Source organism: Volvox carteri (assembly GCF_000143455.1).
Source record: "Volvox carteri f. nagariensis unplaced genomic scaffold VOLCAscaffold_27, whole genome shotgun sequence".
Taxonomy (NCBI): domain Eukaryota; kingdom Viridiplantae; phylum Chlorophyta; class Chlorophyceae; order Chlamydomonadales; family Volvocaceae; genus Volvox; species Volvox carteri.
The window spans coordinates 1,102,767-1,118,223 of NW_003307570.1; the positions used below are offsets into that span (position 1 = coordinate 1,102,767).

At 59.7% G+C, this 15,457-nt stretch overlaps 3 protein-coding genes across 3 annotated transcripts in view; 1 reads left to right on the top strand and 2 right to left on the bottom strand.

Annotated features, from left to right (window-relative positions):
- The window catches only part of VOLCADRAFT_92712 (uncharacterized protein), a gene marked incomplete at both ends in the record, with an annotated part of 3,408 nt that extends 2,071 nt beyond the window's left edge, over window positions 1–1,337 (bottom strand). Inside the window, 2 exons of the mRNA XM_002952078.1 lie at window positions 60–129; window positions 1,270–1,337. Of these exons, the coding sequence (XP_002952124.1) occupies window positions 60–129; window positions 1,270–1,337 (138 nt within the window). The remainder of the gene's footprint in view (window positions 1–59; window positions 130–1,269) is intronic.
- A 12-nt stretch (window positions 1,338–1,349) lies between these two features.
- Window positions 1,350–10,081, top strand: gcp4 (gamma tubulin interacting protein; the record flags this gene model as incomplete). Its single annotated transcript, XM_002951998.1, has 17 exons — window positions 1,350–1,468; window positions 1,567–1,662; window positions 2,159–2,304; window positions 3,014–3,120; window positions 3,950–4,140; window positions 4,742–5,057; window positions 5,372–5,632; window positions 6,056–6,160; window positions 6,203–6,282; window positions 6,686–6,821; window positions 7,052–7,192; window positions 7,231–7,442; window positions 7,772–7,892; window positions 8,434–8,502; window positions 8,793–8,897; window positions 9,340–9,461; window positions 9,976–10,081. The coding sequence occupies 17 exons, from the start codon at window positions 1,350–1,352 to the stop codon at window positions 10,079–10,081; spliced, it is 2,433 nt and encodes an 810-aa protein (XP_002952044.1).
- Window positions 10,082–10,254: 173 nt separating this feature from the next.
- Window positions 10,255–15,457, bottom strand: part of VOLCADRAFT_105357 (uncharacterized protein) — a gene marked incomplete at its 3' end in the record, with an annotated part of 7,323 nt that continues 2,120 nt past the window's right edge. The window contains exons 5-12 of the mRNA XM_002952079.1: window positions 14,980–15,142; window positions 14,001–14,440; window positions 13,039–13,172; window positions 12,791–12,934; window positions 12,409–12,570; window positions 11,644–11,842; window positions 10,563–10,607; window positions 10,255–10,358 (exon numbers count right to left, since the gene is read on the bottom strand). Coding sequence (XP_002952125.1) covers window positions 10,255–10,358; window positions 10,563–10,607; window positions 11,644–11,842; window positions 12,409–12,570; window positions 12,791–12,934; window positions 13,039–13,172; window positions 14,001–14,440; window positions 14,980–15,142 — 1,391 coding nt within the window. The remainder of the gene's footprint in view (window positions 10,359–10,562; window positions 10,608–11,643; window positions 11,843–12,408; window positions 12,571–12,790; window positions 12,935–13,038; window positions 13,173–14,000; window positions 14,441–14,979; window positions 15,143–15,457) is intronic.

Consider the following 15,457-nt stretch of genomic DNA (forward strand, 5'->3'; position numbering starts at 1 on the left):
CGTACGTGCACTGTAATGTATTTATGTGGTGTGTAATGCACACCCACATTCGCATGTACCTGGTCCGCAAGAGGGCGAGTCGGGTCCATTCTCTTCAGGACGGCCCACGGGGGCAGGATCTGCTCTAACCTGCAGCGTAAGGGGGGGGGCCGACCGGAGGGGTTGTGGACCACGGCAGGAGGGCGCTGTGCGGGGGGGAGCTAGATGGAACCCAGCGGGCGGGCCCCCCCCCACGACCACCACCACGCTCACACTCACACACACTCTTTGAGTTTGGGAGTGCTGTGCAGTCACATATCCAATGCGGGTTTCGGTGAGTCGGGTTTCAAGGCCCGCTCAATGAGCCCTGGTGGGGAGCTAGGGGGGCGCTGCTTTAGACGGGAATGTTGATGTGGTGTGGTGAGGGGGATGGTGATGCAATGGGGGAGAAGCGCGTATATGGGCGGTGATTGCGATAGATTGTGCAGCGGGTGGTGTTGGGGGAATAATGGCAACCATGGGCAATCCGGTTGCTGATTTCTGCGGGGAGGAGGGCGTGGGTGAGGGAGGGGGGGATTCCGGGGACTAGGGAGGAACGCCAAGTTTTGCTAAGTAGGGACATATCTCCCCAGGGTTGCGCTGAACGAGGCATCATGTTAATGAAACCAGCTTGGTATGGCGTCAGGGATAATGTGCCAAGGTCTGGTAGCTCTGTGTCTGCTTAAGAAATTAAAGAGCGGCTCCCTAGCGCCGTCATCCTTCGCCAAGTAGCATCTCCCCGCAGGTGCTATACGTAGCTTGTTGGGTTGTGCCCTACGTAAGCGAAATCACAGCCGTCCCGTCCAGAGGAGGGCGTCCCGCAGACCTGTCTGCCGCCGGGTGCCAGCCATCGTAACACCACCAGACCTCCCATGGCTCCTCAGCCGAGGAGGTGCTCTGTGCTGGCCTGGCGTGATCTGACGTTAAATTGCAGGCGAGTCGTCTCCGTCTGTGGTAAACCTGTCTATTGCATGTGACTTGGGGTTTGATCGGTGGAACTGTTATTCTCGGCTTGCATGACAGATGTAGCAAGCGACTTTCACCTGTAATGAAAGGACAGTAACGAGTCCTCCCTAACGACATTTTTTGTTACAGCGGTTAAAATATCTAGCCATCAAGTTTCTTCCGTTTTTGCCACAGTTGTTGTACGGAAATAAGAATTCGCCCGGGAACAGCTCCGTCCCCCCAAAGCGGCGGACTCATGTTAACGCAGCCGCAGACCTGCTAAGGGTTTAAACATATGCCGCTTACTTTGGCCATGCTGACAGAACAGTGCCAACCGCCGGTACCTTGCCAAGCCATCGCTTTTGCACTAGCATAGCGGGCTGTCCATGTCGAAATCCTACCAGAGCAGTACCTCTTTCGATGAGTCTGGCCTTGTAGATGAGCTACTGCTGGCCCTTGTTGGTATACACGGAGACCTCTTCGTGGACATTAACGACAAGCCGGGGTCCGTTCCTCTGCCGCAAGCCCGCAGCTGCAACCCTCCAAAGACAACATCTTCATGGGCATCCTAGGATAGCGAGCCTTCGTGCATGGCCCTCGCAGGAACGAAAAAGATGAGGAGAACTATCAACTACCAGGCCCAACGGAGTGCTCGGTGCATATCTCCCCGGAACTCACCTGGATTGGCGAGTCGGACAGGTTAGCAACAGAGCAGGCGACCTGACACCGGCAATACATATAAGATGTTGTATAAGAGGATTCAGCCCGGACACGCACCCGTTACCACCACCACCCTCCCTGCCCCCGAAACCCCCGTGCCTGCAGGATAATCTGCAATCTATTGCCATTAGCATGGCCTGCATCCCATCCCCATTTCCTTCTCTCGACTTCAATTCCTTGCCCGACCCTTTTGCTTTGGAAAGTTCTCATTGTTAGTCGTGTGCCAGGTTTTCTTCAACTTTTGTGCATGTAATTCCCCCTCGCAGCCGTCCTTCCTTGCCCTTCCTCCGCCTCCTTCTCTTCCCCTTCCCCACTTCCGCTGTCGCGACCTGCACACTGCTACACATCACTTCCCGCCTTTTTGTTGCCGTTACCTCTCCCAGTGTACAGCCGAATCGCACATAGCTGTATACAGCATATCCATTCCCCTCCGCCGCCGCCGCCGCCTTCTTCCCTCCCCTTTCCACCTCCACAGACAGGTTCTTGCGGACCTTCTTCGTCTGGGCTTCCACTTCAAGGCCGTGAGCACTTTTGTCGAGTGGGAGCACGCGCCGTGGGACCCCCGACACAGCACCCGCGCACCGTCGGTGTACCGGAGGGCGCTGGCATCAGGGCTCACGGGTGCGCAGGAGACCAAGGGGGAAGAAAGGGAGGAAAGGTGGAGGGTTGTAGATGATACATGCAGAAGGTAACGGCCAGATACCTTACACAGCAGCAAAGCAGCAGGGGCCGGCGAATAATCGGGAAGTATGATTGGGGATCGAGGTGGGGGCTCTGGGTTGGGGTTGGTGAGCGGAGGAGTATCTGGAGGGTGGAGGCGATCATGGGAGATGATGGGAGGTTTTGGTAATGGGGGATTAGGGATGAAGCAAGCGGAACAGAGGGGCCCCCCGGGGGGAAACCGCACCCGTGGCGGGCCTGAAGTGCGAATGTGAACACCCGCCGGATGAGAGGCCGATGGAGTTGACTGGGATGGGATGGGATGGGAACCCAAGGTAAGAAGGGGGAGGGGATTGGGGACGGGGTAACGCATGGATATTCCGGCGGAAGCGACCCATGCACCTGATCGACACTCCCTCCACCTTCTGCCCGCTCCCCCTTCCGCAGGTTGTTCCCAATCATTCGGCATTCGGTCTTTCCCTATTGTATCACGGCTACGATCGCGGATGTCAGAAGGCCGTGATACACGCCGTCCAGGATACAGCACATTCCCTCTGCCTCTTCCCGCGGCTGCCTTGGCGCTGGGTGGTTTCCCTGTTAACCCCTGAACCCTCTCCCCCTTCCCTTCCCCCTTTGTTCCCTCCCCCCGCCTGCTGGTCTGTTGCTTCAGAGCTGCTGGATGACTACCGGTGTGCTGTGTTGTCGCTGCAGCGCCAGCTGCGGGAGCAGGAGGCGCCGGCGCTGCCAACCATACTGCACAGAATGTGGGAGTACGTGGTGGGTAGGGTGGTGGTGGTGGGTAAGGGGTGGTGGGGGGTTCGGAGGGATGTTGAGGGGGCAGGGGGGCATGATGGCAGTTGGGGCGGCAGAGGGACAGCTGCTTGGTTTTTCACTCGGCAGCTAAGGGGCCACACTGGTAAGTGCTGTGTAGCTTTCCTAGGCAGCAATACCATTACGATACTGCCCTATTGGTATACTGATACCTACCCATCTCTCGCCCATATGCCCATATCTCCGTGGGAATGGCCTCCGCTTCTGTGGGAACGGTTTTCTGTCCATCTCCCCCTCGATAAGTCACCGCGATAAGTCTATTTCCCCAGTCATTGCTGGTTGTTGGTAACTTCTTACAGTTTCCTGTTGCAGTATGTCTGTCTGTCTGTCTATTCCTGCGGAGTAGTATCCATCTATCTCTTGGAGTATCTGCTTCACCACTCGTCTATGGGGGTCGCCTTCTCCTTCTCCCCTTCCGCCCGCCGGCTGCTGTTCACATCAGGCCAACCCCGTAGCTCAGCCAAAGCACCAACCGGACCTCAGCCCTTCTTCCTGCGCTTGTGACACCCCCCCTCCCTCATCTTTTTTTGCATTGAATATATGCGCGCGTGTGTGTGTGTGTATGTGGTTGTATGATTCCCACCGCCCTCCCACCCTTTTCTACGCTCTCCTGCTCTGAGTTTCCCCCCACCCCCCTTCCCACCCCCCCTCCGCCCTCGGCTGCCTTTACTGCCGTTCATTATGGGGCCGCGTGCTCATGCGCATGTATGTTACTGCATGTGTGTCTGTCTGTCTGTGTGTGTGTGTGTGTTTCGTCTCTGTCCCCCACCCCCAGGACGTGCTCCCGGCCTTACACGCACTGGCAGCGGCCCAGGACCGCGTGTCCGTGGGACCCGCCTTCAACGCAGCCGACCTGATCAATTCGCTGCATGCGGGCACCCGCAGCGGCCTCCCTGCCGTACGGCAGGCGATGGGCAGGCTGTTGTGGCACTGCAACCAGGTGCTCATGCAGCAGCTGGCGGCCTGGTGAGTGAGTGGAGGCTGGGGGAGGGAAAGACGAACCACAAACGAGTGAAGCTGCTGCCAGGGCTTGGGGGGAAGAGGCGGAAGGGGGGAAAGAGGCGGAGGGCGGAAGGGAAGGGGTGGGGGGTAAGACGAACCGCTGGCGAATGGAGCAGATACCAACGGAGGGCGGAAGGGGGGAGAAGGAGCGGGTGGAGGTGCGGGGCAAGAGGTGAAAGGGGGTGGAGGTTTGGGGAAAGCGGGACGTGAGAGGCGGGCGGAGCCTGTTTCAAGAAGGGGTGCGGAAAAGTGTGTGGGAGGGGAGTTCCCTTTTCCCTCCATGCACACACACACACACACACACACACACACACACACGGAACTCTCTGTCACTCGTCCTTGTTGCTTTCTTCTCAACACGTTACATTACATTACATTACATTACACGACACCTCAACACCCGTGTTCCCTTCCTCTCTTTCCCTCCGCTACACGCACATACATACATACACACATACATACACACATACATACACACATACATACACACATACATACACACATACATACACACATACATACATACATACACACATACATACAAACACACATATGGACCCGTCAGGATGATGCACGGCATGCTCCAAGACCCCCATCGGGAGTTCTTCATTCAGCCTAGGGCGCTGACGGCGGCGCAGCAGCAGCAGCAGCAGCAGCAGCAAGCAGCAGCAGCGGCGGCGGCGGTGGCGGCAGGAGCGGCCCGGGAGGATGACGGCGCGGGACTGGATCTAGGCGGCAGCGGCGGTCGCGGCGGCGGCGGGGACACGGGTTGGGGTACGGATGTGGGTGGGGTGGCCGGCGCCAGTGGGCTCGGCAGCAGCAGCAACAGCGGCAGGATGGACGACGAGGCCGCGTACCGGGAATGGCACGGGGGGTTCCAGGTGAGCTACTCTACGTTGGGGCGAAAAGTTGGGCCGGTAGTGGGAGGTCGGGGGGTTACGTATGTATATGTGTGTGTGTATTCACGTGACGGTGAGGATGCGTGAGTGCATGTTGTTGGATGGATCAGCAACCGCATCGTGACTGGTGTTTGGCTGGCTGGCTGGCTGGCTGGCTGACTGGCCGAACACCTGCAGCTTTCGGACTGAGGCTAACCCTCACATAAAGTGTCTGCCAATCCCTCATCCTTACATCTCCCCTCACCCCTCACCCGCTTACCCCCCCACCCCGGGGGCACCCTCTCCCGCGCCACCAGGTTAGCACTCGCTCCCTGCCGCTGTACGTGAGCCACGACCTGGCGGAAACCATAGTGTTCGTGGGCCGGGCGGTGAGGGTGCTGAGGAGGCCATGTGGCAGTGGGGGGGCAGCGGCAGCGGCAGCGGCAGCGGCAGCGGCGGGGGTGGGGCTGGGAGCTGGGGATGGCACGGGAGGCGGCGGGGTCAGCGGCGGCGATGGAGGTGGCGGCGGCCTGGGGCAAGAGCTGATGCCGCTGCAGGACATGTTGCAGTTTGGGCAGGTGGGCAGTGGGCTCGGGGAGGGGAGGGGAGGGAGCGTTGATGTGGTGGGTGAGTGCGTCAGTTGGGTGGTTGGTCGTAGGGAGCTGCTTCTGGTGGACATGGGGGTGACGAGGGGGGTTGGGGACGGTGGGGCGGGAGGGTAGGTTTTGGATTCAAAGCTATGAGGACCGGCGTGTGCATGCGTGTGTATGTATGTGTTTTTGTGTGTAGATTGCGGCGTATGACGCCCGTGGGGAGAGGCCGCGGCTTCCTCTCCCCACCCATCACTCCCCTCCCTGCCCTGCCTCCATTCCGCCCCCAAAGTGCGCCTCTTCTGGTTTCCTCACATGGGATTCCACCCTCACCCTCGCTATTTAATCCTCATCATTCCCTTCATCCTATGGCTCTCCCCGCAAACCATCCGGCCCCCTCCCTTTCCTAAGGCCTTCACCGCGCTCCAGTCCGAACCCGAACTCTCCGCCCCCCGTTTGGAGATGTTGGTGGAGGGCCTCCGCGCCCATGTTGCCCGGCTGCTGTGGCGGCTACTGGTGGGCCGCGCCGGTCTGCTGCCCCACCTGGCCGCCCTCAAGGACTACCTCCTGCTGGCCAGGGGGGACTTCTGGCAGATCTTCCTGGCGGAGAGCAGACCGCTCATGGCAGCGCCGCCCAGGTATGCAGGGATGATGGGAGGCGGGCAGGGTGGGGCCTGGAAGGAGGGGGGAGTTGAGGGAGGGGGGAGGAGGGGGGAGTTGAGGGGGGAGTTGAGGAGGGGGGAGTTGATCCAATCCTGGCGAGGGGGGTTGGGGGGCTATTGGCTTTACTTTGTGTCTTCGCTCCTCTCTCTTTCCTTTCCTTTATCATATTGTCATTCTTGTTTATGTGGCGTTGTGGCGTCCTCTGTGTGACTTTCCTCCCCTCTCCTCAACCCCAGCACGCGCACTCTCGCCCCTCCCTCCCTTCCTCCTGGTACACTCTGTACTTGGCAGCAGCTTCACCCGTTCGTGGTTCGTCTTTCCACCCCTTACCTCCCACCCTCACTCCCTCCCTCCCCTCCGCTACCTCCCCGCCCCCAGGTTGCAGTCCGTGGATGCCGACCTGGCTGTTCCCTTCAGTCGCAGCGCCACTAAGAGCAGCGCGGAGGGGGACCCGCTGCTGGGGGCCTTCAGTCTGAGGTACCTCAGAGGGCAGGAGGCAGAGGCGGCGTTCCAGGTAATGGTGGGGATGAGGATGATGATGATGAGGAGGAGTGATGAGAATGAAAGATAGGAGGTTGGTTAAAAACACAATGTGCAGCTGGGCCTTTTAAGCGTTAAGGTTCGTTCAGCTGGGGGGGTTGCAGTGGGCTTTTGTCTTGGGGGTGTATCATCCCCTGCACGATCCTGGCACGCGTCTTTCCCCCCCCCCCCCCGCCTCAGGATGCCTTCCTGCCTGCCCCCCAGCTTCCGCCATGCCCCCCCCCGCCTGCGACAGGCAACTGCTACAGGCAACTGCTACAGGCAACTGCTCAATCTGGCCGCAATGGGCACGTGCACGGCAATCATGCCACCTTTTCTTTCATGTCCGTGTCCGTGTATATGTATGTGTGTACGTGTATGCGTGTGTGTATGTATGTGTGTAGGTGAGCACCGGCAAGGCCGCCACCGCGGGTCACGTCGTTCCCCCCCTGGACCCCGCCTGGGACCCCCTGGTGCTGGATGTACGGCTGGACTGGCCGCTGGGGTTGCTGCTGGGCCGCGAGCAGCTGCGGCGGTACAACCAGCTTTTCGCGCTGCTGCTGCGGCTGAGGAGGATGAGTGGTCAGCTGGATGACGCCTGGAAGGACCTCAGGATGTGGGTGGGGGGGAGAGAGGGGAGGGGGAGGGGGGCCAGGAGATCGCAGGCATGGGTGGGTGAGTGGGGGGTTGTCTGCAAGGGTTATGATGTTTATGTTTGTATGTATGTATGTGTGTACCTATACTACAAGGTGTATAACGTATAATGTAAATAGTGTGTAAACACAATATATACATAATGTATGGTCCGATCCGCTTGGTGGGTGCTCTTGAGATCCACCACAGGGGGCGATGGTGCAAACCTTCGGCGGTATAACACATACACACACATACACACTCTCTCTACATCACCCCCCCCCCCGCCCCCCCGGGGCCACCCCCGTGCAGTATGGACCGACAGCTCCAGCGGGACAGCGGCTCCTCCGTCTCCGGAGCCCGCATGCGGGACCTGCAGGACCTGCGGAATAACATGGCGCACTTGGTGGGCAACCTGCAGATATACATACAGGTATGCGTGCGTGAGTGCGTGTGTGTGTGATGTGTGGAACAGGGGGGTATATCTTTTCACCCTGCGGCCGCTACCTGGCGAAGCCCTGCCTTCCCCGGTATTTCGGGGCACACCCTCATCCAGTCACCCTAGAAGTCGACTTTTCAGTGGATCGCTCAGGCTCCACACCCACCACCAGCATCCAACGGAATCTGCCGGGTTGACGGCGGCCCAACTCCATTCCTGGTCGGCTCGCATCCACCATCTTCCACCATCGGAAGGATTTTCGACCCTGTGTGTATATGCTAGTGTATGCGCGTCACAACACCGAACACTATTCCTTTTTGGCCCTCCCCCCCCATCACCACAAGCACATACACATGCACAAGCTCATACACATACGCGCGCGCTTCCCTCTCCTTCATTGCTCCGCAAGTAGGCCAAGTCGCCTCTTCAAACAGCTTTTTCGTAATAAATATGCAATTTTCGTGTTCTTCTCTTTCTTCGCCCGGTGGGGATTACCCGGGGCCTAATGGCGACCGTATTTTGCCGTATATTGCAGACCGACGTGATTGAGGTCAACTTCAGTACTTTGGAAACCAAGATCTCCACTTGTCAGGACTTTTCTGAAGTAAGGGGGGAGGGGGGGGAAGGGGGGGAGATGTGAAAGGAAAGGGAAAAAGGAGGTTGGGCACCACCACCCCGCCGCCTGTCAAATCCAGTATCTGGGCCCTCCGCTGCCTCAATGCATGCCTGTCGTGTACTGTCCCCACTTCCGTACTCGTACATCCGTACACAGACATATCTATGGACCCTCCGTTCTTCTTCCTTCACATCCCCGCTTCCCCTCTCCCGCTGCCCTTCCCCCCCTTTTCGCTTCCCCCCTCCTCCCCTGCACCTCCCCCCCAACCTCTTGTTCAGTTGGAAAGAGCCCACAGCATCTTTCTGTCCACCCTCATGGTCCAGAGCTTCCTGACCGTGAGGACGTTGTGCACCGTGCTGGCGGAGATATTCCAGGACGTGGCGGTGAGGCCGGCAGAGGGGGAGGGGGGGAAAGACGAACCACGAACGAGTGAAGGTGCTGCCAGGGCAAGGGGTGGAGGGGTGGAGGGGGGCAGGGAAGGGGTGGAGGGGAGGGGGGTAGTGAGGTCAGCCGGGAGGGGGGGAAAGGCTGGATGAATGCGTTTTCCCGGAGACGAAGAATCACGAGCCGGAGAAACCCAAACCCAGCCCAACCCCTGCCCGCCACCTCCCCACCAGCACCACCACCGCCACCGCCACCAGCACCGCATTCCGCGGGGACTCCCATTGCCGCCTCCCCCACCATCGCCGCCAGCTCCTTCCCCCACCCTTCCGGCCCCTTCCCCGCCAGTTTCGGACTTTGGGCGCCGCCGCAGCTCATTTCTGGGTTTCTCGCATCATACAATGATCTCCGCCCACCCCACCCCACCCCACCCCACACAAACAGAACTTGTCCCAGCTGGTGTCACGGGCGGGTTGTGAGCCCCAGCGCCTTGACTTTGCCGCCATTGGCCGGGTGCGGAGCAACTTCCTGCGCCACGCCTCCGGACTGTACAACACCATCAGCAGGTTCGTAGAATACTTATATGTGTATCGGTGTGGGGGTACGTGTACGTGTAGGGGGAGGGGGGGAGGGGGGGAAAAGGAGGGTGGTGGGGCCTGATGTGAAGATAGGAGCCCAGGTTAGCGCTGTGTACTCTTCTTCGCATGTCGAGTATCTGTTCCCTTGAGGTGTGGCCGGTCAGAACTCGCCCCCTTCTGGGCTCTCAGTTTTATGGCGGCCTTCAACCCACCTCCTTTTGTGAATGACGCCACTGTCCAGCTGTCACAGCTGTGTGTGCAATGCAGTGTACGTCGGGACTCCCGCGCCCTCTCCGTGCTGTGTTTATTGATTTTCTTAGCCCTGTAAGCTCCGGATGCATCCCCCGCTTTTGCTCGCTTCTTGCTTTCCTTCCTAAGGAGCGGCAACCACAGCAATATTCCCTTTCTTCGTTCGCGCCCTGACCGAATCCCGCCCACCCACCCCCACCCTCCCGGGCCCTCCTCCCCCATTCCCGGCCCCTCTCCTCCGCCAACGCCGCAGTCAGCGCATGATCGACTCCTTCCGCGCCCCCCACCTGGCCCAGCTGGTCACCCGCCTCAACTACAACGGCTGGTACAACGCGGCCACCGGCAGAGGGCAGGAGTAACACACGGGGCCCGGGGCCCCTTCGCTGCTGCTGATGATGATGACACTGCTACTACTGCTGCTTCTCCGTCAGCTGCACGCCTCAGTTGCCTATTAAAGAGGGGTCACTGCATTCCTTTCTTTTGTGTGATTGTGCCAACTGGGTGAGAGAGAGAGAAAGAGAGAGAGAGATGCTCAGGAGGCTCTGGGTTGCGTGGTTTCCAAGGCAACGAATGTGGGGCCCGGGAGTGCGGGCTGGAAGAGACGTAGTTGGACGCCAGTTGTAGGCCCCCGGGGGCCTGCAGGGGGCACAACCAGGAGGCAGACAGGAAGGTGCTGTGCGATGAGAAATGTCGTTGTGTCTGTGTCTGTGTTGTGTGACGCTGTGTGATAGGAAGATAGGGCCCAGTTCAACTCGCGGCTCGCGGAACCTTGCCATCAGCGAGATATCCGTAGCCTGTGGCCGCGTGGCTGTGAAGATGGCTGTGGTTGTGTTAGCGGACCTGGAGGCTCCGCGTTTGGGCCATTAGCGCGAGGAGGTGGTGGAGCTGTTGTTGTTGGTGGTGGTGGGGATGGGTCGCGGTCCAGCAGCATGACCAGCACGGTGTTCCAGTGGCGGCAGGAAAGACACTAAACAATAACATGACATTCTCAATGTGTGAGTGTATGTGTGTCATGTGTGAAGCTGTGTGTATTTGAATGTGAGCTGCTCACGGGTACCTGTGAAACATCTTTCAGTTATACGAGGAGGTGGTGGTGATGGTGGTGGTGATGGTGATGCCGCGTTTCTAAACTAGGCCTCCAGAGGGGCCCCGGTGCGCCGGCTGTCTCCTGAGTACACAGGCGGCTGTTTGCACCCGGCCTGTGTTAGTGGGGGCTAATGGGTAGCTGCTCCTGGCCCTTGGCGGGTCCGGTCAGGACAGGTAGGGTAACACGCGTACAAGTACCCGTGCCAAACGCAGCCATATTGCCTGATGAACCGACAGGTATACGGTCTTCTGAGCTCCTTAACAACATTCGGTTCTCCCCACACACAGCGGCCGCTCCCCCGAACCTACCTGATCTCTGGCAACGTCTTTCTCCAAAACTCTCTATCCCCAGCATCCCCTACCTAGCTAGCGGCCATCACCATATCACCAATTCACCATATCAATACCATCAATCATGGCATCGTTGACGGCTGGGGATTTTGGGCGCCATATCCTTTATTACATGGGTTATGGTTCCAATCGCCACCCAGTTACCCACCTTCACACCCCTACTACATATCACGAGTCCCTACTAACTACATAGCACCTCAAGTAAACGCCAGGCAAGGTCTGACGTGGAACTTCTTTCCCCTTGTCAGCAGCTATGAGAGCCGACGTCTGCCAGAGGATGGGCCCTCTTTCGGATCGATGCAAAGCGCACATCGTGCAATTTTACGAACAAAATGACCGACGGCCAGATCCCTCTTTTTAACGCGAGCCACCACCGCCGCCTTACCGACCTCATGACTGTCCGGTTCTCATCACGACTGCCCCTCTGCCCTCATGCTTGCACCCCATTACCCTCCTCCCCCTCGTGCGCATCGATTTCTCTAACCGCTCAGTACAGCAGTAGCAGCAGCAACGGCCGCCGCAGGCAGCGATGGTGTCGCCGCCAGCAGTTTGACCGTCTTGTCGAAGCTGCACGTCGCGAGCAGGTTGCGGTCAGGGTCGTAGTCCAGGCCTCGTATATTTATTTTGTGAATCACGGCGGTTGTGTGCACCGGGCGACCGCTGCCCAGGTGGATCACGTTCAGCTGTCCGGGGGGGGGGGAGGGAGGGTGAAACACGCGGACGGCAAAGGCGGAGTTGTGAGGTGGGTGTGGGTGTGGCGCACAAGGCGCACACACACGCGCACCGCACACAGCCAAGTAGACAGACAGGCGCATGTCCGAAACTCATAAACAGAACCCACGGGGTTTCAAATTGCGCACTACGAAGCCCGACGCCCCCTCATACCAAACAGCAGCATCGCTCAGCAGGACGCCTCGTTCTCATTACGCGAGCCGCACCTGTCGCCAGAGCGCGCCGTAGGGACCGCTCATCATCCCGTGGCTCTCTTTTCCTCAAACTCCCCCTGGGGCCCCCCCCACATCCCCCCCCCCCAAAAAAACACCTCACCACCAACCAGTCACACTAGATGCTCTCACCCAACCCCACATACACGCAGATCCAGCCACCCAACCAACCAACCAAGCACCCAACTACCCACTGCCCACCTATCCCCCCTCCCTCCTCCTAGACTATCTATGGGGTACCTGCTTCATTCGTCAGTGGTTCGTCTTACCCTCCCCCCCCCCAATACACACACGCACACACACACCTGCGCCCCCGCCCCCCCCGCGCTGTAGATGTAGTTCGAGTCTCTGTGCCAGGCGGCCACAGGCTGCGGGAACTGGTCCGCCAGGGGCGGGCCGAAGATGACTTTCAGCACGGACCAGTCACTCGTACGGAGTATGAGCAGCCGAGGCGTGTCCGTACACACCTGCATCGCGGCAAAACAGGAAGTGAAGATTGGGCCTTTGCGGGGCGGTTGGGGTGGTAGATGGCTGCCAGCAGATGAGGGACGAGAGGGCGCCAAGACCTCAGAATCTACCGTCCATCCGTCCACCCATCCATCCGTACACAGACATACACACACACACACGCCCAACGGGCCATCATCCCCACCCAATCCCCCTCAGGCGGTCCGTCGTGGGCCTCACCAGCAGGTACCTCCCGCAATGCGAGGTGACCAGGTGCTTAGCGGTGAATGAGACGTGGTCGTCTCCCGACTCGTTCAGGTTGACCAGGCGCTCGGGCACCGACTCACCACCGCCGCCACCACCACCACTAACACCCATCTTTGCCTGCAGGGAGAGGAACCGATGTCTTAAAAAAGCAAGTCTTAATAAGTAAAGATCTATATCGCCGGGCAGCCAGTCGGCGCCCGCACACCCGGCGTGTCACCTACCTCCTCCCCGACCAAACGACCAACATCCAGGAGCCGCAGATAGTTGCTGCCGCGAACAGAAACCACGAGCGTACTGCCGCTGCTGCTGCCATTGCTGCTGCTTGCTGCACCAGTTGGCTTGCCAGTTCTGGATCCTGTCGTGCAGTCGCGCAGAAAGGTGACGTCTGTCACGGCCGCGCCGTACGGGATCTGCATCAGATTGATAGATGGATGGATGATAACTTGATAGATAGAAGAGAGGTCTTTAGATAGAAGAGAGGTACCCGGAGGTCGCGGGGAGGTAGCGGCTTGCTGGTGCCTGCAGTAGGGGGGTGTTGCGTTGACGGACCATCGTCACGACCCCGGATGGACTGACGAGGTTCGTGTGCTGCACATGCCTACTGGTGTGGGGGCAGTGAAAATGGGAAGCGGTGTTTGCTCTCCAGCGGGGTTGACCCCTCTTCTCCAACACTGTAACCACGTCGCCGATCCCTTCCTTCCCTTCCCTTCTCTTCCTTCTCTCGCTCCCCCCCGATGCATCTGCCGGTTGCTGTCCGGAGGTCGGCTACCCCCTAACGCCCCCGACCCCACCGAGGGGGGCGGCGGCTGCGGCGGCCAGGCGGTCATGGAACTGAGCACCCAATCACCCAACGAACACTATTCAAATGTATGTATATCCCTCCAACCAACGGCCCTCCAACCCCTAACCACCAACCACCACAACGACCCAGACACAACAACCAACAGTCTTCCAACCCCGTCACCCGGGCACTTCCTCCCCTGACGCCCCTAACACAGGGGACCGCTACCCACCAAGCGAATTATCGACATGCGACCCGTCGGTCCCGCCGCCGCCGTCGCCGCCGCCGCCGCCGCCGCGTTTCCTGCGAGCCTGCTGCCGCCGTCGCCGCCGCCGCCGCAGTCAACTCCAGCACCGCGGCATGCATCTCCAGCCGCACTGACCACCCCCTGCCCTCCCTCACCCTGACCCAAATCAGAATTCAAATCTAATACATAATCTAGATCCAGCCGCAGGATCGCGACTGCCTCGTCCGTGGAGGCGCTGGCCAACACCATCACACCTCGTTCGCCGCTCCTGCCTTGAAGACCGCCGCCGGCTCCGGAACCGCCACCGCCATCCCCATTCCCACCACCACCACCACCACCACCACTATCCTCCCTCGGATCACATGTTCCGCCTTTAGCTGTAGTGCCGATGCCCCTGGTGGCAGTGGTGTCCATGGCGGTGGCGGCGGCGGCGGCGGTTGTAGCACGGGTCGTAGCATCGGTCGTGGAGGCCCACACCACACGTACCACGTACTTGGAATGTGGCTGCAAGGTGGCAATGATGGTGCCGGTCCTGCCGTACAGTACCGTAACCCTGCCGTCCATACCCCCCACGGCCACCAATGGAAATCCCCGACTGGCGGGGGGAGGGGCAGCAGTGGGGGGGTGTACGGGTGGGGGGGTTAGGGCAGGCCGGGGAAGAGCGCCGGGGACGAAAGCTGGGAGGGGAGGGGATTACACGCGCACACACGCGCATACCTTGCAAGGAGATAAAAACCCGGACGCTATCGGAAGGGGGCCGGAAGGGGGATAGGGCAGGGGGTTAGGGCAGGGGGGTGGAGGTGGAGGTGTAGATCCTTGACAAGGGCCCTTCCTCTTTTCCCTCCGTTTCTTCATTTCCCATGCCGGCGTTGCCCCGGGGCCCGTCAGGGTGTGCCGCGGCCGTAGATGGTGCCACACTACATACAGATCGACAGACACCTTCCATAAAACACACACACACACACACACGTACATTCGCTCTCTATCGCTGCTTTCCCGCCTAACCCTCCCCCCGCCTGCTGTGCTGCTCCCGGCTGCTCCAGATCTCAAGCCGCAGCTCCCCCCCCCCCCACCCACCACCACCACCACCACCACCACCACCACCACCACCACCACCCCGCAGGCCGCACTCACGAGTAATCAGGGTGTAGAGCCAGCGTCAGCAAAGCGGACGTCCCAACAGCGGTACTCCACACCACCTCAACCTCGTTGGCGCCGCCACCGCCGCCACTGGTTTCGCTTACGTCGCCGTCGCCGCCAGTGCCGTACCACCGTACGCAACGCACGCAGCCGTCTCCTGCGGTCGGGAGCCGGAATCAACAAATTACCACAACGATTCATCCTTCGGAACTTAATAAGACGGGGAGAGACGGGTGGGGTGGAGGTGATGTGAGGTGGGGTGGGGTGCGGTGCCTGTCGTTAAACCCCCAGGGCGCTCAGCTGCTCTTCAGGTAAGGATACAGACATCGCTGCGGCTAACATGTACAGAGAGCCCTGGTACTACATCATCAACTAATCAAGGCCGTACTTTATGGCTAGTGGGGGCGTTCAGTAACAGGCCCCCTGTGGTCGACAATAAAGCCCTACCACCCCCCTCACCACCCCCCTTACC